The 24,450-nt window shown below is 65.1% G+C and overlaps 3 protein-coding genes across 3 annotated transcripts; 1 reads left to right on the top strand and 2 right to left on the bottom strand.

Annotated features, from left to right (window-relative positions):
- The first annotated feature begins 2,775 nt into the window (after positions 1-2,775).
- On the top strand, positions 2,776-14,968 carry NCAN (neurocan). Its single transcript, XM_065748686.1, has 15 exons — positions 2,776-2,855; positions 7,259-7,338; positions 8,200-8,601; positions 9,079-9,253; positions 9,325-9,452; positions 9,527-9,820; positions 9,917-10,702; positions 10,781-11,836; positions 12,236-12,352; positions 12,456-12,569; positions 12,695-12,853; positions 12,953-13,035; positions 13,116-13,260; positions 13,852-14,034; positions 14,138-14,968. Exons 2-15 carry the CDS (start codon positions 7,266-7,268, stop codon positions 14,374-14,376), a joined length of 3,954 nt encoding a protein of 1,317 aa, XP_065604758.1. The 5' UTR covers positions 2,776-2,855; positions 7,259-7,265; the 3' UTR covers positions 14,377-14,968.
- A 613-nt stretch (positions 14,969-15,581) lies between these two features.
- Positions 15,582-18,713, bottom strand: HAPLN4 (hyaluronan and proteoglycan link protein 4). Its single transcript, XM_065748690.1, has 4 exons — positions 18,608-18,713; positions 17,992-18,354; positions 17,219-17,521; positions 15,582-16,496 (listed from the first exon to the last, which is right to left on the bottom strand). Exons 1-4 carry the CDS (start codon positions 18,711-18,713, stop codon positions 16,156-16,158), a joined length of 1,113 nt encoding a protein of 370 aa, XP_065604762.1. The 3' UTR covers positions 15,582-16,155.
- A 1,643-nt stretch (positions 18,714-20,356) lies between these two features.
- Positions 20,357-23,677, bottom strand: TM6SF2 (transmembrane 6 superfamily member 2). The gene is made up of 10 exons (XM_065748663.1): positions 23,586-23,677; positions 22,208-22,308; positions 22,026-22,123; positions 21,810-21,913; positions 21,642-21,724; positions 21,411-21,535; positions 21,215-21,316; positions 21,040-21,132; positions 20,849-20,968; positions 20,357-20,618 (listed from the first exon to the last, which is right to left on the bottom strand). Exons 1-10 carry the CDS (start codon positions 23,675-23,677, stop codon positions 20,412-20,414), a joined length of 1,125 nt encoding a protein of 374 aa, XP_065604735.1. The 3' UTR covers positions 20,357-20,411.
- Positions 23,678-24,450: the final 773 nt, after the last annotated feature.

Raw genomic sequence — 24,450 nt, 5'->3', positions numbered from 1 at the left:
CCTGGAACCGGCTCCATGAGCTGGCAGCAGACCTGAGCGGAATAACAAAGCGGTCCTGCGGGGCGCGGGGTGGGTCCCCACGTTCACCCCACGCCACGTGGCTGCCCTGCTCCGTCACCGTGCGCCCTCTGCGGTCCTCGGCAGGAGGCACGCCTGGCTGAGGCCTCCCAAACTCATGCCACGTGTGGCTCCTGCTCCCTGTGGCCATCATACTGCAGCGTGGGGGGGCGGAGAGGGGGGGAGGGGGGTGCACCGCGGTGATGCTCCATCCCCAGTGCCGGTGTCCTCGGGGGCAGGGGCGGGTTCAGGCCCTTGGTGGCAGGAGCACTCGTCCCTGTGCTGCTCCCCTACGCCCGCGGCCCCCTCCCGGAGCTGTCCCCGCGTCCCTGTCACAACAAAGGAAAACATCGCTGGATGGAAGCTGCAGGAGGGTCGTCACGGCAACACTGCTGCAGGATTTCACCAGAAACCCACGATCCAGCTCAAAAAGATGCACCAATCCCCTCTCTATTGCCTTGGACAAAACTGGATGGGGATGAAGACGAGCGGGGCCAAGGAGCAGAGTGACCAAGTGCCACCATGCCAGGGACCGCCAGCGTGACCCTGCTGACACGGGGCACAGCGTGCTCCAGGCACTGGGAGCAGCCAGGGGCTGAGCTGCTGCTGCCCTTCATGGGTGAGCGATGCCATGGGGCCAGGGTGGGGAATGAGGACGGGCTGGAGGCACAGCTGGACCCCACAGCTGACCTCGAGTCTCTTCACAAAGGATGGAGGACTGAGAACATCCCTCCGTGCCACGTGGAGCAGCGTCTCCCATTCCATTCTACCAGGGGGAGTCGGCACAAGGGGACACCAGGGCTCAGCCAGGGGTCACAGACACCCCACAGATTCACCTCTCACCCTTAGGAACCCTCCAGGGGAACAGCCGATGGTCACCAGTGCTGTCCCACCACATGCCACACTCCCCGGGCACGGAGCAGCTGCCAGCGCGGGGGGAGCGGTGTCTATTAAATCCTCATCCGTAAGCCGTGCTGGCTGGTGTCTGTTATGACATTTATCTCCACTCGAGAGGAGAGCTCCGATAACTCACTGCCGGCAGCTTCGCTCCGCAAGACGAATGGCCGGCAGCACCGCGGCACGGCCATCCCGCAGGGCAGGAGCTGTCCGGGGGGGGGATCGCCCATCCGAGGCCGTGCGGCCGCCGTTAGCTCCCCGCTGGCAGAGGGGAAGAGCCAGTGACATCCTCGGGGAGGGAATGGGGCGGAGGTGTGGGTACTGCCGGGGCGTGGGACCGGGAGCATCCTCATCCCAAGCAGTGCTTCCACCCCACGTGAGTGGGTGAGCACCGACCCCCTCCCGCTGTGCTCGAGCAGTGGTGTCCATCTGTGCTCCTCCATGTCCTCACGCTGGGGGACCCACGGGTGCACGTTCTCCCCCCAATATAGAGTATTGGTGACCTGGGGGACCCACGGGTGCACGTTCTCCCCCCAGTATAGAGTACTGGAGACCTGGGGGACCCACGGGTGCACGTTCTCCCCCTGATATAGAGTACTGGAGACCTGGGGGGCCCACGGGTGCACCTTCTCCCCCAATATAGCATACTGGAGACCTGTAGGATGACATCACCCTACACCTGGGTGCGTGGGAAGCGGGGACAGCGTGGTGTCAGCACAGTGACAGTGCCAGGTCCTTCCCCCCCGCTCCTGCTTGGCAAAAACCACGGGACCCTTAACCCCTACGCCTTCCCCCATGCTCGGGCACCTTTGGGGGCAGGAACGCCAGCTGCAGTGGCATAAAGGAGGGGAACAGAAGGGCTCTGTGACGGGGGCTCACAAAAGGCAGGAAGCAGCGCCCCGCACAATGCAGTCGGAAATGAGAACTTTGCTCTCGGGTTTCCGCGCACCCATCCTATAGATGTGGAAGAAAAAGGGTGCCCATCTCCGGCCAAGCTGCAGGAGACAGGGTGGCATTCTGCATTCAGGATGACAGGTTCGGGGAGAACAAAGCCTCCCCCCCCCCCCCTTCCCAAAGGCTCAGTGACAATTTCCCCCCCGTGTTGGGGGTCACTTTTGGCATCACGGCTCTTCCTCGTGTCTCATTGCTTTGTTGGGGTTATTTGGGCTTTTCCCAGGCTTCACACATCCTCTGCATCTTCCTTCCCACATCCTCAGCTCCTTCCAGCTGCTGTGGGGCGCGGGGGGGCTGTAGGGTTCTGAGTGCAGCAGAGATTTAGGGGTGCAGGGATAGATGTCCTTCATCCCGACCCCCACCCCAAAAGCGTGCCTGGAGCAGGCTGGTCCCCGTGCAATGATTTTGGGCACCGATTTTGTCGAGGCGTGGCGACACCCCAAAACCCCCGAGTGCCGGAGGAGGATGTGGGGGCGCGCTGCGGGGAAGGGGGGGGGGGTGGCGGCATGGAAGGTGCCCCCCCCATTGAGACCCCCTCGGAGAAAACCCGCTCCACCCCAACCGCAGGGTCTGCGGTGCCGGCGGCGGGGGGTGGCCCCGCTCTCGGGGGAGGGGGCGGCCCCGGTTGATGGGGGGGAAGAGGGGGGGGGAAGGGGGCGGCGACGCATGCGCGGCCGCCCCTCGCCCTGCACCGGGCAGCGCGGCGGGCGCGGAGCGGGCGCGGGTTCGCCGCCGCTGCGGGCAGGTGCGGGCGGCACCGGCGGGGGGGCCGCGCCTGCCGCCAGCCGCGATTGGCCCGGTCCGGCCCGGCTCGGCCCCCTCCGGGGGACCCGGCCCCGCTGCCCCCTATCCGCTCCCCGTTTTTAAGCCCCCGGTGCCGGCGGGGCGCTCGGTGCGCGGCTCCACCGGCGGCGATGATCCTCTGCGCGCCGTGAGCGCGGCCCCAGGTACGTGCGGCACCGGGAACCGGTACCGGCTCCGCCCGCGCCGCGCCCCCGCTGCGGTGCCCGGTACCGGCGGGGCCGGGGATGGGGGCGGTGGCACCGGTACCGCTGTGACACGAGCGGGACCGGTGCTGCAGTCACGGCGAAGGGATGCGGGCGCCGGGGCTGCGGAGGGAAGGATTGGGGCTGGGGGACACCGGGATGCGCTGGGGTGAGGAGGGCTGGGAGGGGGGCTGCGCTATGATGGAGGGTTGGGGACACTGAGGGGGATGTTGGGGTTCTGGAGGGCGCGGGATGGGGATGCTGGGAGGGACAGCACCGGCTGAGTGGGGCTTGGGTGACAATGGGGTGGGACCGTGGGGACGGCAGGATGGAGGGATGCTGGGGACGCCAGGATGGGGTTAGCAGTGCTCTCAGGCTGGGGACACCAGAGCTGTGGGATGCCAGCACTGAGGCCAGTAGGACAGGCAAGGCTGGAGGATGATGGCAGTGATGCAGCGACAGGGAGAGGAGCTCAGGGACAATGGGGAGGGTGGCAGGTGCTGGCAGCTGAGTGCCCCCCCGCTATGGTGCACCGTGGCCCTCTCCCCAGAATTCACGGCCCCCTCCCCTGCACACACTGCCTGCTCCGTGTTGATGCCACCGGTGTTCCCCCAGCAGAGAAGGAGCTGGAAAGTTTCACAGCCCGGACACGGCGCTCCCAGTGTCCCCCCCTCCCCCCCTACGCACCCAAGCTGATAATTCCGGGCAGGGCTGGGTCCCAGCAGGGGCTCAGCAGCACGGGCAGGATGAGTCCCAGTTCCCCCAGCATGTGGACTCCACATGGCAAGGCCAGGCTGCAGCAATTCAAGGAGGAGTGGGTGCAGGTTTGGGTACCGTGAGGGATTTGGGATGCCCTGTGGGGTCCCCAAGGTCGCAGCACATCCCACGTGCCATGGGCCCCGTGTCAGCCCCACTGAGAGCATCCTGCACCTGCCAACCTCTGCATTTGGGGTGAGTACTGGTGCTGCTGGCAGAGCAGGAGTGGGGTTTGGGGCTCAGCCTCCCAGGGAGAAGCCAGAAAGCAGGGAGGGAAAGAAAGAAAGGAAGAAAGAAAAGCAAATAAAATAAAAATAAGAGCAAATTCTAAAATAAAGGCTGCAGACTGTCTGCCTAATAAAAATCGCACCCAGCAAAGGGCCCATATTGGCCACGATCACAGTTTTCCGAGGTGCTAATTTATGCTCGCAGGATGGGGGGGGAGCGGAGCGTCACGTTGCTGTGACGGCAGCGCGGAGTGCAGAATTCCTTTGTTGTGGGCAGAGAGGAGGGGACGCGGAGCCGCCGGGTCCTTCCGCGGCCGCGCAGCGCTGGGGGGGTCCGCGTGGGTGCCCCCTCCCCGCCGGAGGGACGTGGGGTGCATGGGGGGGCAGCCCGCTGCGGGGACATCGCGTGGTGCTGAAGTGGTGCGGCGGTGGCGATGGGGTCCGGAGTGACCCGCGGGGACAGCGGAGGTCACGGTGTCAACAGCGGCCTTGGGGTGGGGAGAGGAAGGGGTGAAGGAATAGGGGCACCCCTAGCGCCGGGCAAACCCGAGGGTGGGGGCACCCCGTCCTCCTGCGGCCCCACGGCGGTGGCAGTGTCCCCTCCCGCCCATCCCCAGCCCATGTCCCCCCGGCTGTCCCCCAGCTTGTCTCCACCGCTCACCCTGCAACACCCTCCCCCCCCCAAAAAAAAAACCGTCTCGGGACCACAAAATGCCCCAGAAGTGGCCGGGTCGGGCCGGCACCCAATCGCCAGGGAGGAATTCAGCTAGGTTTCAGCTGGAGCTAATCACCAGCCCCTGCTTTGCATATTCATGAGATAGATGAATTATTCATGAGGTGACAGCTAGTGACAGATGTGACAATGTTCGCCTGGGCCGCGGGAGGGGGTGTGGGGGGGAGGCTTTGCACCAGCGTTATTTTAGATTTCCCTCGTCTCCTTTTGCCCGGTTTGGAGCAGGGGCTGCCCGGGGTTTGGGGACATTTCCCATTGTCCCCAAGGAGAGCCCGGCCACGTGGCACTGCCACTGTCACCGTGCCACCAACCCGCGGCATCACCGGTGCCGGTTCTGGGTGCCAACATCTGTGCATCAGTGCCACTGCCGAGGACAGCACGGTGACACCGAGCTGAGCCCACAGCGACCGGGATGGGGTCACCAGGGCTGGGTTATGGGGTGGTGGGTACAGGAGGTGGGAGGAGGGGGCTCTGTAATTTGCAGGGTCCTGACTTAGGGACACTGATAAGGAGAATTGATGGGGGGAGAGCGGCTGTGCTGTGCACTGCTTTGTCCCCAGCGTCCCCAATCTCAGTGGTCCCAGTGGGGTGCACAGTGGTGGCTGCGGTTTCAGTGCTGGCGGGGTTGGGGCTGTGATGCCACTCCCCTGACCTTGGGATCAACTTCTGAGGTTGGCATGGGCTCTGGGGGCTGTGGCAGGGTCCTCCCTTTGTCCTCCTGCTTGGAGCTGGGCCACAGTGCCACCGGGGACGTGGTCCCCACGTGCTCGGACGCGGTGGCAGCAGCAGGCCGGTGCTGTGTGTCCTGTTCCCAGGTCGGGGGACACCAAGACCCCCCCTCAGTTCACAGCCTGAGGTCCCCAGGGAGGCAGTGGGTGCTGATGTCCCCTCCCAGCGCTGCGCTGTCCCTGCTGCAAAAGCAAAACCTGCAGAAATGCTGATGTCAGGGAAGGTGACGGTCACGCAGCCCCGTGTCCTCCCCGTGCACGGGGTCCTGCTGCCAGCCTGGGGGCAGCCGTGGTGCTGCCTTCAGTCCATCCATCTGTCCGTCCATCCGTCCCTCCGGCCACAGCAGGCAGTTGCACATCCAAAGACCAACTCCCATGTTTAACATTTAAATAAAATATTGAATGTTTACCCAGTGGTGCGGGCCGCGTTTGCTCAGCGAGCGCTCGTCTGCAGAGCAGCAGCACTGGGTAAACAGCAGAGAGCTTAAGGAAGTGTTTATATGTGGGTACGTGGATGTGGCTCCTCGGGGTCCCTCTGGGTCTCATCCCACCAGAATGAGTGAAGTCCTGGGTTGCGTGCGACTGCTGCGTGTCCTGGGTGCACCCATCCTGCTCCCAGCACCCAGATCCTGAACCCACCACCCCATCCCCACCCGGGGGTCCTGGAGCTGCCCCTTCCCACACTTCTGGACCAAAGATTTGTGCTGGGAGATCTCCTGATGCCCGAGAAAGGCAACATCAGCATTTCAGCGAGGAGGAGCTGGGACTCCAACCCGGCCATGCCACTTCATGCCAAGGCACTTAGCTAGCTTTTTTTTTTTCTGGAGCATGAAAACAGGGAAAAGTTGAGTGCTGGTTTCCATCTGGGCAGCAGTGATGGGATTTCCATCCCAGAGAGCAGAGCCCAGCAGCCCCTGGTGCCTTCACTGCCTCGGCATCCCGTCCCCACAGCATCCCGTCCCCACAGCATCCCGTCCCCACAGCATCCCATCCCCACAGCATCCCATCCCCCAGCAGCCATCACACCCGGTTGGGCTCTTGGGCTCTCTGTGGGGTGGCTGTTCCCGGTTGCTCCCTTTTCTCTCCCGGGGTGTGCTCGGGCTGGGGCTCAGCATGGAGCTGTGCTGCAGGTCAGCTCACCCCTTTGCTTTTATTAGTGGAAGTTTTTGGAAGCAGAAAGCACCACGGAGCTGTGCGAAAAGGGAAGGGGCAGCCACAGGGCTGCAGATGCTTTCTTCTATAGAAGAGATGAAATAAAACCCAGTTCTGTACCCCCCCAGAAGGGCCATTTTCTACCACTGAACACGGGGGGGTCTCCTTTTTTCCTCTTATCATTTTGCTCTTTCTATTTTTGTCCCGTAAAAGCAGGAGGGACGGGGTGAGAAATCAGGGGTTGGAAAATGGAGCATCAGGGCGAGGAGAAGCTGGGGGCTGAGCTGAAGCTGCAGCCTGGGAGGGTCGGGGGGGGTGTTCCAGCCACATTCCCAAACCAGGAGCTCCCCGTCCTGGGCAGGGGGCAGGACAGGGCTATGGCAGCGTTCGGTGACAGAGCCGGGGACCGAGCATCCCTCCCGGGCTGGAAAGCAGATGATTTAGAAAGCACTAATCGGTGCTGCAGTAAAACAGATGGATGGGAGCTTTGTGCTCCAGCCCAGCTCCAGCAGCCAGAGGCACCCACTGCATGTTAATGCTGGGGCAGAGCAGGGGCTGCACCTGGCACTGTGGGGCTGTGGGACCCCTGAGCATTCCCATGTCCCTATAGCAGAGGTGTGGAGATGTCACGAGGAGCAAACCCCAACCCACTGCTGAGCAGAGCCAGCACTGCTCCCGTGGCTCCTGGGGGAGGGACGATGTCACTGCGTCCCCACGGTGACTCGTGGAGCACAGAGCAGTGAGCAGCCGACCCCGCTCTCGTTGCAGGTTAAGGATGGTCCATGTGATGGGGGATGCCGGCTGCTGGCTCCTGCTCGGGCTCACTCTGCTCCCCATCGCTGTGCTGGGTAAGTGAGGAGGGTGGCACGCAGGGATGGGTGCTGTCCCCACCCCACCCCCCCCAGCTGTAGGGTGAGGAGGAGCAGGGCTGGGAGGGGAGCAGGGAGTCATCTCGAGTTGTGGCTGGGGATGATGAGCCCGCGACAATTGGCATCAGCAGCAAGCAGGGAACCAGCAGTGATGAGGAATGCTTACAGGGAGGAGCAGCAGCTCGGTGGGGGCTGGGGCTGCACAGTGCTCACTCTGTGCCTCAGCCCCACATTGGGATGAAGAAGGGTCGGCAGGGGATTAGCGAGGGAAAAGCCCCCCCGGGTGGCTGTGCTCCCCCCACACTGGGATCCCTTAAACCCTTAATCCCGTTGCTTGGCACCCCCCTCTGAGCCAACCCCCATGGCTGGCTTTGTGCATCTTTGGGTCTGCCTTGCACCCGCACCCCCCCCCCCCCAACACCAGCCCACCCATGGCCCCATCCCACACAGCAGGGACACAGCAGCATCCCGCAGCTTTGGGACCCCCCTGCACCCCCCAGGCAGGAATGGGCTTCGGGTGAAGCTTTGTGGGGTGGGAAGGCGGTGGAGGGCAGCAGTGGGATTAGTGACCATCCCCAGCTAGCTTGGTGCTGCGGGGGGAATCCTCCACGACCCCGGGGGGGGGGGGGGGGGCTGAGAGTGATGGGATTTGTGGGAGCGTGGCCGAGCCGAGCAGGATTAGTGCAGGAAGAGGAGTTTTCTTCCAACCTCACTGATTCTACGAACCCAGGAATCGCTGCCATGCTTCCCCCCAGCTTGGGGTCGGCTTCCCGCGGTGCCCCTGAATCGCATTGCCCCCCTTTGCAGCCCTCCCCCCCCCCCCCGCACCTCTCCCCGCAGGCTCTCAGGACGATGGCAAGGTGATCCACATCAGCCGGGTTCAGCACCAGGCGGTGCGTGTGGGGCTGGGGGAGCCCGTGGCACTGCCCTGCCTCTTCCTGCTGCAACCCTCCGCCTCTCTGGGCCCCAACGAGCCCCCGGATCCCCCCCGCATCAAATGGAGCAAGGTGCGCTCAGCCAGCGGGCAGCGGGAGGACGTCCCCATCCTGGTGGCCAAGGACAACGCCGTGAAGGTGGTGAAAGCCTACGAGGGCCGCGTGTCCCTCCCCGGCTACGCCCGGGACCGCTACAACGGCACGCTGCTGCTGGGAGCTGTGCGCGCCAGCGACGCGGGGCTGTACCGCTGCGAGGTGGTGGCCGGCATCGACGATGAGCAGGACCTGCTGCCCCTCGAGGTGATGGGTGAGCTGGGGGGGGCTGTGTGCTGCCTGGGAGGGGCCGTGTGAGTCCTGCACCCTATTGCAGCCCCCATGAGCCCTGGCGAGGCGTGGACGCCCTACACGGTGTTACAGAGGATGCATGGGATGCGTGTGAGCAGCACGCGTGTGGCAAGCTGTGTGTCCTGTGTGAGGTGTATGGCGCGCCCTCTGCAAGCCGTGCGTGCTGTCAGGCCCTTCATGCAAGCCGTGCTCGCCCCACAAGCTGAGCACCCTATGAGAGCGGCGCGCTCCGTGCGTCCTCTGCAAGCCGTGCACGTTCGCTTGCTCTGAGGGACACGGTTTCGGGGGGGGAATGGTGGTGGTGGGTGGATGGCTGGACTGGGTGACGGTGGAGGATCAGTGATCTGACTGTGCGCTCCCAAACCCTGCACCCCGAGTCCACCTTCCCCCCCACGCACCCCACGTGTGCCCCATACACCCAGGCACTGCTCCCTTCCAGGCGTCGTCTTCCACTACCGCCCCGCGGGCGCTCGCTACGCGCTGACCTTCGCCGCCGCCCGGCGCGCCTGCGAGGACAACTCGGCCGTCATCGCCTCCCCCCGGCACCTCCAGGCCGCCTTCGAGGACGGCTATGACAACTGCGACGCGGGCTGGCTGGCCGACCAGAGCGTGCGGTAAGCGCTCGGCACGGCACCCCACGCCGCGGTGACGCAGAGCCGGGCACCCACCGCAGCCCGTCCCGCAGGTATCCCATCACGCTGTCCCGACCCGGCTGCTACGGGGACCGCAACAGCCACCCCGGGGTGCGTAGCTACGGGCAGAGGGAGCCCGGTGAGCTGTATGATGTCTACTGCTACGCGCAGGAGCTGCAAGGCAAGCGTGGGGACGTCCCTCGGGGCCACCGTGGGGATGGGGACGGCTGTCCGATGTGCCACGCTCTCTTGTAGGGAAGGTGTTCTACGCCACAGCCCCGGAGCGCTTCACCTTGCCGGCGGCACGGAGGCACTGCCGGGGCCGTGGGGCTGCGTTGGCCACCACGGGGCAGCTGTACCTGGCCTGGCGTGAGGGCCTGGACCAGTGTGACCCGGGCTGGCTGGCGGATGGCAGCGTCCGGTACCCCATCCTGGCTCCGCGCAGGAAGTGCGGTGGCGAGGCGCCGGGCGTCAGGACTCTCTACCGCTTCCCCAACCGCACCGGGTTTCCCCCGCCCGCCTCCAAATTCGATGCGTACTGCTATAAAGGTAACGAGGATCGGCCTCGGGGAGGGGGGGGGGAGAAGGGGAGGGGGCACCTCCGGGTGCTGGATGGCAGCCCACCCCCGATCCCCATCCCTGCAGGGGACACGGCGGCCGCCCCCGATTCCACCGCAGAGCAGAGGGAACCGGAGCCACCGGGCAGGGACAACGTGCTGGTGGAGCGTGAGGACGTGGCCACCTCTGGGGACAGCCCGCGTGCCGGCGTCCTGCCGCAGCTGGGGGCTGCGGGGCCGGGCGGTGCTGAGGACGAGCAGTTGCAGTTGGCAAGCGGTGTGACGGCAGCGTGGCGGGGTGACATCCCCAGGGGCAACGGCACGGCCTCGCCGTCCTCCCCGTCCTCATCGGCGTGGCTGCACGAGGATGAAGCCCTCAATGTGGTGGATCAGGCGCTGCGGGAATCCCCACAGGAGCTGTTTGGCACCGACCCGGCACCGGTGCAGCAAGAACTCCCCGATCCCCCAGAGCTCACCCTGAGTCTGCAGTCCCAAAGTCCGGCCCAGGAGGTCACCAGCTCAACACCAGCACCGTCAGCCTTGGGGACAGTCCCCAGTGTGGCAGCAGAAACCCCCGGCACCCCACACACCCCAAAACAGAGCAGCTACGCCGGGCTGAACGGGCGCTATTTCCAGCTGCAGCATCAGAGCCAGGACCCCACGGTGTCCCAGGACCCCTCAGTGGACGATGACCACACAGCAGATGGGGACGCAGTGGGGACAGTCACCCAGGCCCCCATCCTGGCCCTGGAGGTGAAGGGTGCTGCAGCCAACGCAGTGGAGACGTGGAGCATCGCCCGTCCCAGTGCTCAGAGCCCCCGTCAGGGGGGGCCCTACCCACTCTCCAACGAGGTGGAGGAGGAGATTGGCCGCAGTAAGTGATGCCTGGGGTGGAGGGGTGGCATTGGGGTGCTGCCACCCAGGGGACCCCACGGTGCTTCATCTCTTGCAGAGCTGATGGCACCATCCACCACCCCTGTGCCGACCTCCCTGAGGGATTCACCACGGTGGAGCCCCCCTATGGCCGCATATGGTCCTGGGGGCCCCACACAGACGTCCCTGCCGTCATCCTCACCCACTCTCGTTGCTCCCGGTGACGTTCCCCACCACCAGGACATCAGCACTAAGGAGGTTCAGCCCCGTGGTGACTCCCCTCAGCTGCCTGCAGATGCCACTGAGGACTTCTCCGGGGACGCTGCCCCCAAGGAGGATGAAAACCCCACCCCACCATGGCCCCCACTGCCCCCAGCCCCACTGGTGGCTGAGGGTCCCGGAGTGGCCGCACAGCCTGGCATTGACAGCAGTGGGGCCCTGGGTGATGGCTCGCTGGAGAGGCAGAGGAAGGCAGTGACCTTTGTCCTCCCACCCATGGGGTTCCCCGGCAGCTCCAGCCCCACTGCAGTGTCTTCCCCCCATCCGCAGAGCCCCACAGCTCCCCAAGGGGCACTCGAAATGGGGGCTGAGCCCACCCGTGAGCACTTGGATGAGGGGACAGGGACATGGGAGGCAGCCATCACCCCAGTGGCTGTGGACGTCCCCTTGGCTACTCCCACAGACAGCGAGCTGACCCCACTATTGGGCTCTGAGTGGCCAACAGAGGGCAGCGGGCGGGTGGGGGACGGCCCTACAGCTGCCCCACAGCACCCAAACCCCTCTGCACCAGGTCTGGAAGGAGAGGAGTATCCTCCACACCCCCCAGTTCACCAACAGCCCCCCAGCCCCAGCGAGGAGGACGCCTCAGGGGAGGCAAAGAGTGAACCCCCTCCCAGCACAGCCACCCACCCCCCAGCACCCCCTGACACCCACTGGCCATCACCCACTGCCCCCCACCCATGGGTGCTGGAGGGACCTGAAGCTCCAAGCACAGGACCACTCTTTGAGCCCACCACAGCGGGGGGGGCCGGGGGGGCCCTGCTGCTGGATGCTGACAGTGGGAGTGGTGAGGAGCCCGAGCTGGAGGAGCGGGAGCTGCTGGTGTGGGCAGACAGCAGCAACATCAGCCAGCACGGTGAGCACGGGGCTCAGAGGTGTCCAAACCGTGGGGCACAGTGGGGACATGCTGTGACTGCGATGGGTTTTTCAAAGCGAGCTGAGCTGTGAACGAGAGCCAGGAAAGCATCCTCCTAAATGTTTAATATTTGTGGTTGCTAATAATAATAGCCGAGCGTGGTGGCTCCTGGCAGAGGGTGTTCGGCACAAACTGCCTTTAGTGTCCACAAAAAAGGCAGATTTAAAAGTTTAGAGGCACCCAGAGGTGGAAGCACCGCCGCGGTCACTGCCCTGGGGCCTCACTGCCCCCACGGTGCCACCGGGGAGTTGGTGCTGGGTGGGCATCCTGCCGCTGGGGGTGGGGGTGATGGGGTGGGCAGGGGTGGAGTGCCCCAGTGACACTGCTCCCGCCCCACAGCTCCGGCCGACCCCTGCCAGAACAACCCCTGTCTGCACGGCGGGACCTGCCACGCCAACGGCTCCGTCTGCGGCTGCAGCTGTGCCCCGGGCTTCACCGGGGAGAACTGCGAGATCGGTGAGCGGGCGGCCGCGCTGGGATGGATGCTGGTGGTGGGGATGGTGAGGGCAGGGGGTGCCGGGGGTCTCAGCGTGCCTGCAGCCCCATGCCATCCCCGCAGACATCGATGACTGCCTGTCGAGCCCCTGCCAGAACGGTGGCACCTGCATTGATGAGGTCAACGCCTTCGTCTGCCTCTGCCTGCCCAGCTACGGCGGCAGCCGCTGCGAGAAAGGTGGGGAGGGTGGCATGGGACAGGGCAGCCCCCAGACCCCCCAGCCCTGCCCCATAGTCGGTGGGGAGCTGGATCCAGGAGCCCCCATACACCGGCCCCCCTCCCCACCCCTGGTGTCCCCGCAGACACGGAGGGCTGTGACCACAACTGGCACAAGTTCCAGGGCCACTGCTACCGCTACTTCTCGCGGCGGCGCTCCTGGGAGGACGCAGAGCGCGACTGCCGCCGGCGCTCCGGGCACCTCACCAGCATCCACTCCCAGGAGGAGCACGGCTTCATCAACAGTATGGGCACAGTGGGGTGGGGGGAGGGGAGCAGCAGCACCCCTGGGTGCACCCCGGCCCCATGGGTGCCAGTGCCTGGTCTGATGTTTTTCTCCCCAGGCTTTGGGCATGAGAACACCTGGATCGGGCTCAACGACAGGATTGTGGAGCAGGACTTCCAATGGACGGACAACACCGGCCTGGTGAGACCCGTGGGGTGGCTCCTTTGTGGGGTGGGGGATGTGGGGTGCGGGTGCTCTCAGCCCCCCCTGTTTCCCACCAGCAATATGAGAACTGGAGGGAGAACCAACCTGACAACTTCTTCGCGGGCGGCGAGGACTGCGTGGTGTTGGTGTCCCACGAGATCGGCAAGTGGAACGACGTGCCCTGCAACTACAACCTGCCCTACATCTGCAAGAAAGGCACAGGTACTGCTCATGTGGCAACTCCATCCCGCAGCCACCGACGTCCCCGTCCCACAACCCCCAGCATCCTCATCTCACTCCCTGCAGCGTCCCCATCCTTCATCCCACAGCATCCCCACCCCATGGCCCCCATCCCACAGCATCCCCACCCCATGGCCCCCAGCCTCCCCATCCCATGGCCTCCTGGCACCTCCTCATCCTCAGGAAACCTCTCCCGAAGAAAACTCGAGCAGCTCCCCTTAATCTCTATTCTTTTTTTCTTCCCCTGTACTTAATTCTTCCCTCTCCACTTTAATTTGCTTAATTTGCCGCCATTAAAACTATTAAGCTCTCATTCCTTATCTTGAAAGTTATATTAACCTCCAGCTGTTCGCTGGGAGCGCTCCTCCCGTGGATCAATGCTCTCACCCCAATAGTGCCATTAATTACCTCTGTAAATCCTCGGGAGCACTTCCCTGCAGCACCAGTGGGGTGGGAGGGGATTTGTCGCGAGGCCGTGGCGGGTGTGGGATGTCCCTAAGTCCCCGTGACCCCTGCTGCTACCGGGGGTCCGGGTGGGGGTCTGACGGGGCTCTGTCCCCCCCCCCAAATCAGTGCTGTGTGGGCCCCCCCCGGAGGTGGAGAACGCGTTCCTCGTGGGGAAGAAGAAGGAGCGGTACAGCATCCACTCGAGCGTGCGCTACCAGTGCGAGGAGGGCTTCACCCAGCGCCACGTCCCCACCGTCAGGTGCCACAGCAACGGCAAGTGGGACCGGCCCAAACTGCTCTGCACAAAACGTTAGTGGGGTCCGGGGGGGGAAGGGCTGGGGATGGGCTGTAGGGTTGGGGGTTCCCTGACCCCCCCCCTCCGCCTCGCTGCTCTTTGCCCCCCGTTAGCCAGGCGGTCGCACCGGGCACGGAGGCACCACCGGCACCGCCACAGCCACCAGCATCACCAGCACCACCACCACAAACCCCGCAAGGAGCGGCGAAAACACCGCAAGCACCTCCGGCTGGACTGGATGGAGGAGGGCCACTACTTCTAGGGCCGGGGGGGGGGGTGGGGGGGCAGCGAGCACACGGTCCCCAGGCACCCCAGGAACAGCCGCCCGTGGGACGGGACGTGGTGACGTCCCCTGACCCCCTCCAGCCTCCCCTCCCCTCTTTTATAACCCCCTTTGCTTTAGCTCCTAGGATGCCTGGCCCCGTAGGGAATAGGACCCAACGGGGGCGGCTGCGTGTGCGTCCCCAGCCCCCCTCTGCATGCCCCACCCCGGGGTCAAACCCCTGACCCCGCACGGGGACCCCAAAATCCCCGCTGGGTCCTGGGGGGGCCACCCCATGGCGGTCGATGGCCCCCGGGGCTCTGCTCCCCTCCAGGCTGTGGGGGGACACGCAGCAGCCCCTACCCATCACCCCACTGCCCCATGGGGGGCTCTGTTTTTTTAACAGCCCCCCCCCGTCTTCCTGCCCCACCGGTGTCCCCCCGCAGCCAGCACGGGGTCCCCTTCCCACCCCGTGGGGCCCTCCTGGCTGATTTTTGGGGTTGGATTTCCCCTTTTCCGTTCCTTGTCTGTTCCCCGTTGGAGTTGGTGTGTGTGTGTATGGCGCTTTCTGATCTCTGCCGTTTGCGATGTGACTGCCGTGTCCCGTACCCCCTCCCCTCCTCCGTGGCATTTCTGACTCTGCGTTTCTGTACTGCTGGACATTTTAATAAATTTTTTTAACAGTTGAGCAGCCCCGAGCCTGCACTGCAGACCCCCACGGCACACACGGACGGGGTGGGATGGACCCCACGGTCGGACCCACATCCTTTTACTGCTGCTAAATAGGCGTTGCCCTCCATGACCCTCCTCACACCAGGGCTGTGTCACTGCTCTGCCACCATCTGTCAGTGTGTGACCGCATCGCGTGGGGCTCCGGTGGCCCCCAATCCTGTGTCCCCTCCCCGTGTTCCCAGTGGCCACACGTGTCACCTCCCGGCAGCTATTTATTGCCATCAGTGCTGGAAGGGCCATGAAGGTGATGTGCTGTGCTCAGCTGTGCCCAGAGCAGAAGCAGCTGCAGTGCTGCTCCCTGCACTTGGGGCCGGTCCCGATGTGTCGGTGGGGATGAGATGCTGTAGGGTTGCAATAGGGATGCTGTAGGGGTGCTGCTGAGGAAGCCCTGAAATGTGCCCAGCTCTGCTTTACTGGAAATTTAGATACAGAGAGAAACCACGAGCGATGCTCAGCCGGGTGGGACATGGGGTGAGTGCTGTCCCACGGCTCCACGCACCCCACGGTCCCTTTTGCTGCCCTCGCCAGCACTGGGACAAGGAGACACGTGAGCCTGGCTCAGCTCTCCGAAGCAGCCGAAGCTTTTATTTCACCTAAGTCCAGCTCGCAGTGCTGGGGCTGCATGACACCCAGAGCTGCCCCCACCCAGGGCTGGGCAGGCAGCTCGGGGCGGCTTCTGCACTAAGCCAAGCGCGAGGACAAGAGGCTGCTGCCCCAAGAGGGCACCACCTGCACTGGTGCCAGATTTCGGGGCCATACCCCCCTCCCCACTGCGTGTTACCCACAGCTCCCTGAGCTGGGGTTGGTCCCAGCACAGAGCTGGAGAGCACGAGGATGTGGGGGTTCATCCTGCGTGGCTCTGGCCGGGCTTTTTGCACATGCAATGCGCTGATTTCTAAGCAATGACTGCAGATGGGCTCTGCCGGGTTGGTGCTGGATCCTGCCCGGACAGCTCAGTCCTTTCTCCTCCCGATGCCTCGGTTTCCCTCCAGGCATCACCAGGTCCGGGCACAATGGCATCACCTGAGCTCTTCCAGTTCCACGTGCACAGCCCCAACCCCGGGGGGCTCCCAGTGGAGTCCGAGGATGCTTTGCAGCCATGCAGGGCTGGGGGAGCCCCGCAGGGAGCCCCAGCACTGCATCACACGCGGTTGGGATGCCCCTCACCCCCCTTCTTCTTCTCAGGAGGAGCATCGCCAGCCTTTTTGAAGCAGTACACCCCAAAAAGCTTGTACTTCTTATCCGGGAAGCCCAGGTTGCGCACGCCGGGCTCTCGGCCGCCGCAGCGTGCCCGTGGGTTGACGATGGGGTAACGGATGCTGCCGTCCTCCAGCCAGCCCGCCTCGCAGCGGTCCAGCAGCTGGATCTTCCAGGCAGCATAGAGCTGCCCCACCTTGGCCACCACCGCCCCGTTGTTCTTGCAGGCCTGCACCGCCTCGGCGTAGCTCAGCTTGCGGAATGTCTTCAAGAAGTAGACTTTGCCTGGAAAGGGGGAGGGGGGGATGTGAGAAAAGATGGGGTTTGAGGATGGGGTGCATCACCAGAGGGTGAGATGTCAGGTGGGGGTGGGGCTGAGCGGTGCTGCTGGGAGATGTGAGCCCCACATCCATCCCTGGGGGGGGGGATCCGGGGGTCCCCCCCTGCCCTGATCCCCATTGGAAGGGGTGGAGGAGGCAAGCAGCTGGCAGTGGGGACCCCCCCTCAGCGTGAGCAGATTTACAGAGCTGTGCAGTGCTGCCGGCGCTGGCGGTGCTGCCCGCTATTTATCCTGCCTGCCACCATTAAACAAACATCCGCAGAGCCCCCCCCCCACCGCTCTGCCCTGCCAGCCAGGAGCAATTTACACAGCCCCGGAGCCCTCGCGGCTCCGATCTGTCTTGCACGGCCCCGGCCTCATCCATCACCAGGGCCACTCGCAGCTGCAATTACCTCCGTCCTCTGCTCCTGCCCAAGGAGCACAGAGCTGGGCTGAGAGCCACTGCCCCCGAGCAGAGGGTGATGGGGGCACGCAGATGGACCCCGGTCCTGGATGGGGTCCCCCATTCCCGAACCCCTTGTGATGTGACATGGGGATGTGCAGCCACCTCCTGGGGCCGGGACAGCCGGCAGCACCCAGCAGGACCCCAGCATCGCCACGCAGAGACTGTGCCAGCTACGAACCAACCCCCCCAAAATCAGAGAGGCACCCCAGTTTCCCCACTCACCGTTGAGGTTGGAGGTGAAGCAGAAGGCGTCGTAGTGCTCGCTCTCCTTGTGCCGGTAGCCGTAGTTGCGCACCCCCACCGGCGTGTCCTTGCGGCCGCACTCCTCCCGCGGGTGGGAGATGGGGTACTGCACGGATCCGTCCTGCAGCCAGCCCGCGTTGCACCAGTCCATGCCCTCCAGCCAGGCCTGGTGCAGCTGGTCGTGCGAGGCCAGGATGCCGTCCTGCTGCAGGCACGCCTGCTGCGCCTCGTGGAAGTTCAGCGTGTATCGGCCCAGGCGTGGGTGGTATGGGAAAATGACACCTGTGGGGCAGCGAGCGGGGCGTCACCCACCGTCCCCCCCCCCTTAATGAGGTGGGGATCACATCGACACGATGCCATACAGAGCGTCCGGGCATGGGGCCGTGCCCCTACAGCAGGCATGCACAGCCAGCAAAGCGTTTCCCCTTTTCTCAGCATCCCCAGCTGCTCCAGCCCACGCCGCAGCTCAGCTCCGAGCCACGTGTGGCACCGACGCTGCCACGCGCCCCGGTCCCCCCTGGAGCTTTACGAGGCCGTGCTGCTATCTATCTGCGGCCTTTACGAGCTGCCAGAGCAACAATAAAAGCCAATCACAGACGCAATAAAACACGGCACATGCCGGGACAAACGAGCGGCCGTAAAGCTGAGCCCGAGGATGCGGCCCCGGGAGCGGCGTCCCGGCCATCCCACGCGTGGCCACCGACGGTCCCCGCGTGTCCCCATCCCCGTCAGGTCCAGCGCCGTGCTGCTACCTTCGAGATCCAGCTTGACCATGCCGGTGTCATCCTCCAGCTCGTTGGTGACCTCGCACTCGTAGCGCCCGTAGTCCTGCAGGGTGACGTTGCGGATGATGAGCGACGCGTCCCCGAAGCCGTCCTCCTGCAGCGCCGTGCGCCCGCGGTAACTGCCAAACGCCCGCCGCGCCTTCCCCAGCGCCACGAACACGTCCACGAAGGACATCGGCTCCGTCACTTTGGTCCATTTGAGGCGGATCTCGTCGGGGTCGTGGGCAGAGACGTCGTAGTGGTAGCGGCACGGCAGGATGATGGTACCGCCCCGGTGCGTCACCACCTTCCCCGGGGCGGTCTGCACCACCACGGCCCCGCTGTCCCCCTCTGGAAGGGACACTGAGCTCAGCGGGGTCTCATGAGCTCAGGGACAATGAACTCAGCCCCATCGCGGAGTCAGCCGGGTGGGGCAGGGCGGCCACGCGGCCCAGGGATGGGGAGGAGCGGTTTTGGGGGAGGATTCCCCTTCGCAAAGCCACGGGACTGCTCTGTTGCGCTTCCGTGAGCGTTAAACCCCGCTCCTCGAAGGATGCAGAGGGGCACCTGTCCCCCCCCACACTTATCCCCTCCCCCCACTCACCCAGGACGTGGACCACCTTCTTCCTTCCCCGGGCGGTGGGCGGTGCGTCGGAGGCGAGGACACCCACCAGCAGCAGCAGCGCAGCCCACGGCCCCTGGGGACACATCTGGAGGGGGGAGCGGAGCCGTCAGCGCCCACCGACACCGCAGCGCAGAGAAAGCATCACACCTGACCCCCAACCCCGCAAAGCTTGGGCCCCACCTGCCCCTCGCAGGACCCCCACGCCCCCTCCCCCCCGCTTTTCCCCACCACGCCGTGCTCATCTCCCGTTCTGGCAGCGCTGCGGGGTGAGGGCTGCGTGCCCCGCGGGGACCCCCGGGGCTGTGCGGTGCTGAACTCCGCTTCACCCGCTCAGTTACAGCCGGGATGAATATTTCATGGCACGCGCTGCGGGTCGGATCTCGTGAGTTATTTATGGCACATCTGGAAACTGAACTGATGGCGCAAGAAAGTGGGCTGCAGCCCGACCCCCCCCTCTGACCCGCATCCCTTCCCCTGAGCGCAACCCCGCAGTGCGTCCCCGTCCCCCCCCTCCGTCCCCCCGGGTCTGCAATCCCCCCCGTAGCCCACAGACCCCTCGCGGCTCCGGACCCCCCCCAGCGCGCAGGGGTCGGGGTCTGTGCGTGTCTGCGGGGCGGGGGCAGACCCCAGTGCCGTGCTCCCCCTCCCCCCCCGGAGAGGTCCCGGTGCGGTGCAGTGTTGCAGTGCGGGGCACTGCGGCGGGAGCTCCGGGGCTGCGGGACGCGGGGAGCAGCGCAGCGCGGGGGGAACCGACCCGAACCGCCCCCCCCCCCCCCCCCCCCCCCCCCCAAATCCCCGGCTCCACCGAGCGGTGTACGGTACCGGGATGACCCGCACTCACCGTGGCTCCGCGCACCCGTGCGGTGCCGGCCCGCGGCGGGAGGGGGGGGAGGGGGGGGGGGCAGACAGCAGGAGAGCTCCGGTGCTGCCGGTGCTGTCGGTGCGGCTCCGCGCAGGGGGCGGCACCGGGAGCTCGGCCCGGCCCTGCCCGGATCCCGGCGCTGCGCAGGGCCGCCGCCTGCCAAGGTCACCGGTACCGGCACCGGCACCCCCGGTACCGCCAGGCGGGCGGGGAAACGACGGGACGGCCCCTGGGGGGGGGGTGGGGGGTAGGGTGGGGGGCTGGAGCTCGGCGGGGCGAACCCCCACCGGTCCGTCCATTACAACAAGGACAACCCCCACCGGTCCGTCCATTACAACAAGGACAGCACCGGGGGAGTGGGGGGGAAGGGGGGAGGGAGCACGGATGGGGACTCTCGGGTGGGCCGAGAGGCGAACGGGAACCCGCGGGGCATCCGTACACGTGTGCACAGCCCCGGAGGTCTGCACAGCTCTACACACGCGTGCACACCTCCCACCCCCGCGTGCATCCCCGCTCCGTGCACTGAGTCCCCCCTCCCCTTGCACCAAGGACAAGGCAAGGGCAGCACGGGCTGGGGGGGGGACAGGGACAGCTGCTCCGGGGACACAGCACACACACATCGGTGTTACAAAGCCGGACCCGAACTCCTTTATTTTGTAAACAGTGTTTTCGTGCCGTGCTCCGTGCTGCTGCATCCCTCCAGCCAGCACATGGGTGGGACGGGGGGGGGGGGGCATCACTCCCACCCATGTCCACCATCAGATCCCAGTGAGACCCCCCCCCGAGGCCACCCAGCCGCACACAGACCCCACCAGGTCCCCCCAGTGTACCCAGAACCGGAGGGGGGGGGACACAAGGAAGGGACCGGAGCGTCGCAGGGGACCCCTCCCCAGCAGCATCCCACTGGGGGGGGCTGGCAGCTCACTGGTGCTTCTTGCCCCCCAGCAGTCTGCTGGGGGCGGTGGGCAGGAAGAAGGCGGGGCTGTGCAGGCAGCGGAGGGCCAGGAGCTGCGGCCCCAGAGCGTAGAGGACATTGGTGGTGAGGAAACTCCACCAGACGTCTTCGGGGGTCTGGTACGGGAAGGGTGTGCGGGAGTGCAGCGAGGAGCCCAGGTGGGAGAACTGTGCCTGGGGGCAGAGGCAGGGGTGGCACCGAGGGGTGCTGCCGTGCCCCACGTCCTATCTATAGACCCACGCTCCAGCCTATTTCTGGCAAACTCATCCTCAGCTCCATTAAGATCCAACGAGGAAAAATTAATTATCCGGCTGCGGCGGCAGCTCTGGGAGCTGCTCCAGATGCGGGGTGGGTGCCCACCTGCCCCCCTCCCCTCTTCCCACCCCCGGTTCCCTGCCCTTACCTGTGCAATGGCCCCAGCAAACACCAGGCTCCAGTCGGGCAGCCAGGAGCAGCCCGGGCACAGCAGTGCGTAGATGCAGAGGCAGAGGAAGGGGAGGAAGTAGAACAGGTAGATCAGCATCTGCGAGCAGAGAGATGGGAGCAGTTGTTGTGTCCTGGGTGGCCCAGGGGTCCCCCCCTGCCCGCACTCACCTGCACTTTGGGGTAGGCGACGGGGTCGCGCAGGTAGGGCTCGTGCTGGTAGATGTACTCGAAGCAGGAGTCTGCGGGGCAGTCCAGAGCCACCTGCATGGATGCAAGTGTGGCAAGATGCCCATCCCAGAGCATGGCCCGCACCCCAAGGCACCCCCGGACCCCCAGCACTCACCATCCCCCTGAAGAAAGTGAAGGAAGCCACCAGCAGCAGGACCAGCACCAGCACCAGGTCGTGGGGCCGCTGGTGCAGCCACCTGCGCTGCTCCTGTTCGATCTGGGGGGGGGGAGCAGACAAACCGTGGGGTTTGTGCCCCATGGTTGACGCCCCACAGTTGATGTCACCCAGCCCCTGCCCCATTGGTGCCCACCTGCTCTGCTGTGAGGTATGGCACTGCCCTGGGCTGCTGGAAGAGCCGCGTGCCCACCCAGATGGGGATGAGGATGTAGGGCAGGTTGAGCAGGAAGGCAGTGCTGATGTTGGAGCTGTATTTGCCTGAGGAGGAGAGCGTGGAGTGGGGACAGTGCACTGCCCAGCACTCATCCCTGAAGCCACACCACAGGGAGCTGTGGGCGCCGGTGTCCCCCCCACAGCCCCGTACCTATCAGGTTCCCAAGCAGGAAGACGAGGATGCTCATCACCAGAGAGCCCAGCCAGAAGAGACCCAGGCTCCTATAGCTCTTCCTGCAGAAGCAGTGAGATCAGAGCCCAGCACACAGAGAGCACACAGCCCCCCCCCCCGACCCTCAGCCCCCCCAGCCCCGCTCACCGCTGGCTCATGGCCACGATCATGGTGAGGTACAGCCCATAGTGCACGATGCCGTCCCAGTAACAGATCATGATGCCATGTGCTGTGCGCAGGTATGGCTCACCCTGAACGGATGGGAGATATCATGGGGTGGGGGAGAGCACCGTGCCCCCCCCAGGGGTCCCGGGGGGTCGGGTGCTGCTTTCGGCCGCTCCAATCGTTGTGATGGGGCTGTACCTCTCTCACGTAGACCTCTGCAAAGCCCGAAATGAAGCCATCCTCCTCCAGTGAGATGATCAGATCGACGGCAGAGACGAAGGAGAACACCACGAACACTGCAGGAAGCAGCAGGGGGGGCTCAGCACACGGCCCCACTGCCCAAAGGGTGGGCTGGGGGTGCTGGGACCCCCGGCACTCACCGCAGAACAGGGGGTCCTGGAAGTAGCTCCCAGCGTTGGCGAAGTAGACGAGGGCGAGCAGCACGAGGAGCAGCAGCACAGCCCCCAGCAGCAGCGGGTTGCTGTGGGACAGGAGGGGCGGTCAGGCAAGAGAGGGGGGGGGGGTGAGGGGGGGCCGTGTCCCCCGAGGGCCTCATTTCCCCCATCCGGTTCACTGATTGTAAAACGAGCAGGCAATACGACAAACACTGCCGATTTTTTTTGAGAAGTCGGAGGGAAATCCGCGCTGAGCTCGCTGCTTCCCTCCCCGGGGGGGCTGCCTTACTGGGGGGAGCTACGGCTCTGCTCCGGCCCATTCTTCTGCTTCTCACTCCGTACAGCTGCGAGGGCACTGTTCACCCCAGCACCAAAGAAATGGAAAGGGGGAAGCGCCGATCGCTGCCTGCGAAGGCACTGCCGTGTGCCCACAGCTCTCCCTGTGGGAAACTCCCATCACTGCCCCACTGACCCCCGGCTCGTGTTGGCTTTGTGCCGGGGAGGGGGACAGGGGTGGGGTGGGATGGGGAGAGATGGGCGTCACAGCAGCTCCGAGTGGGGCTGGGGGTGTCCTCCCCCTCCCCCTCCCCCCACACACACTCCAGGCATCCAAAACCAGCAGAAACTTATGAAAAAAAAAGAAAAGAAAAAAAAATCAACACCAAAACAATCAGATGATTTAACTGTCAGCGCATAAGTGCATTATTAGTAGTGTATAATTAATTACTACATGACTAATTACTCCCATGGAATGATTAATTCAGAATTCAAATACAAGAGTGGCGGCGGAGCAGAGCTAGGGAGGGATCCTCCGCTCCCCATCGGCCGTCGCTCCTCGCGATGGGGTGGGGGGAGCACCGGCACGCACCGACACGGCCCCACGGGACAGCATCTTCGGGTCCGCTGCCGGACAGGAGCGGCGGGGGGGGGGAGGAGGATGGGGCAGCGATGCTGATCTCACTGGGACGGCCCCGGGAGGGGGAGCTGGGACATGGGGGGCTCAGTGCCCCGGGTTGGGGGGGGGGGGACACACGGCCGTGGGAGGAGGAGTCACGCAGCGTTGGAGAGGAAGCACTGAGCACCCCGATCCCGGAGGTGGGCTGTGGGTGACCCCGGTTTTACTGTGCGTTGTGCCACGAGCCCGAGCTGCCCCGCGTCTGCTGATCCCACAAACGCAGCCTCAAGGTGAGAGCCCCGAGGGGACGCACGGCGGGCTCGGCCCGGGCAGCACCGACCCCCCAACCCCCCCTCGGCATCGCCCCGGAGCCCAACACCGCCCCGCACCCGCAGCTCTGCCCCGACGTCATCCCGCACCGCACCGCACCGCACCGCACCGCACCGCACCGCACCGCACCGCACTCACTCCGCCAACGCCGCAGCGCCGTTCAGGCCGAGAGCCGCGGGGAGGGCGAGCAGAGGGGGGGCGAGAGCGCCCGGCCCGGAGCGGAGCTGCATCCCCGGAGCACCTCCGCAGCCCCGACGGACTTCGGCCCCGGACCGGGCCCGGACAGCGCCCTTAAAGCGGCAGCGGGGAGCACGGAGGGGGCGGGGGGGGGGTGCACAGCGGGGAGGGGGCCCAGAGCCCCCCCAGTGTGGGGCTGGGATGTGAGAGCTGCTCCCGAGCGCAGCGTGGGGAGAGGGGAACTTTGGGACTTGGGGGGTGGTTTTCTGTTTATTTCCCTTCCCGATTCACTCTCGAAATGGTTTTTATTAGCTATATATATAATATATTTTTAGCCAATTCATTCTGGAACTCTTAAGCACTTAACGGAGCCAGGAGGTCACGGCTCTTCACAGCGCACGAGGGGGAGCAAATGAAATGAAAGCCAACGTGGGTCTGCGGCCTTCAGCCACCAATGGGGCTGAGCAGAACCCCGCAGCCCCACGCCGTGTGTGTCCAGCTGTGATCCCAGCACCTCCCCGACCTCCTCCAGCAAAACCTCTTCCCTCCACCCCAGTGGCCCCGAACCTCCACGCTGTTCAGCGGACCCCGAAGGCTCAACCTTTCCCCTCTCCCCCAACGCCTTCACAAATGTGCCACTGTGTCACTCTTTTGCCCTTTTGCTTCTGAGTCCGGGGAGCTCTGCACTTTGCCCCGGGCTGGGACACTGCGTGCTGTGCTGTGTCATCAGCACCACACGGGGACGCAGCACAGCTCCCCACCGACCTCAGCTGTGGGTCTGGGGAAGGCAGCCCGGCCCCACTGAAAGCAGCTCCTGGGAGAAGGG

Source organism: Cyrtonyx montezumae, unplaced genomic scaffold (genome assembly GCF_038088225.1).
Source record: "Cyrtonyx montezumae isolate F1298 unplaced genomic scaffold, pur_monq_1.0 scaffold_51, whole genome shotgun sequence".
In the NCBI taxonomy this organism is placed as follows: Eukaryota; Metazoa; Chordata; class Aves; order Galliformes; family Odontophoridae; genus Cyrtonyx; species Cyrtonyx montezumae.
Note: the sequence above shows the minus strand (reverse complement) of the source record. Positions and strands in the feature narration are given on the sequence as shown.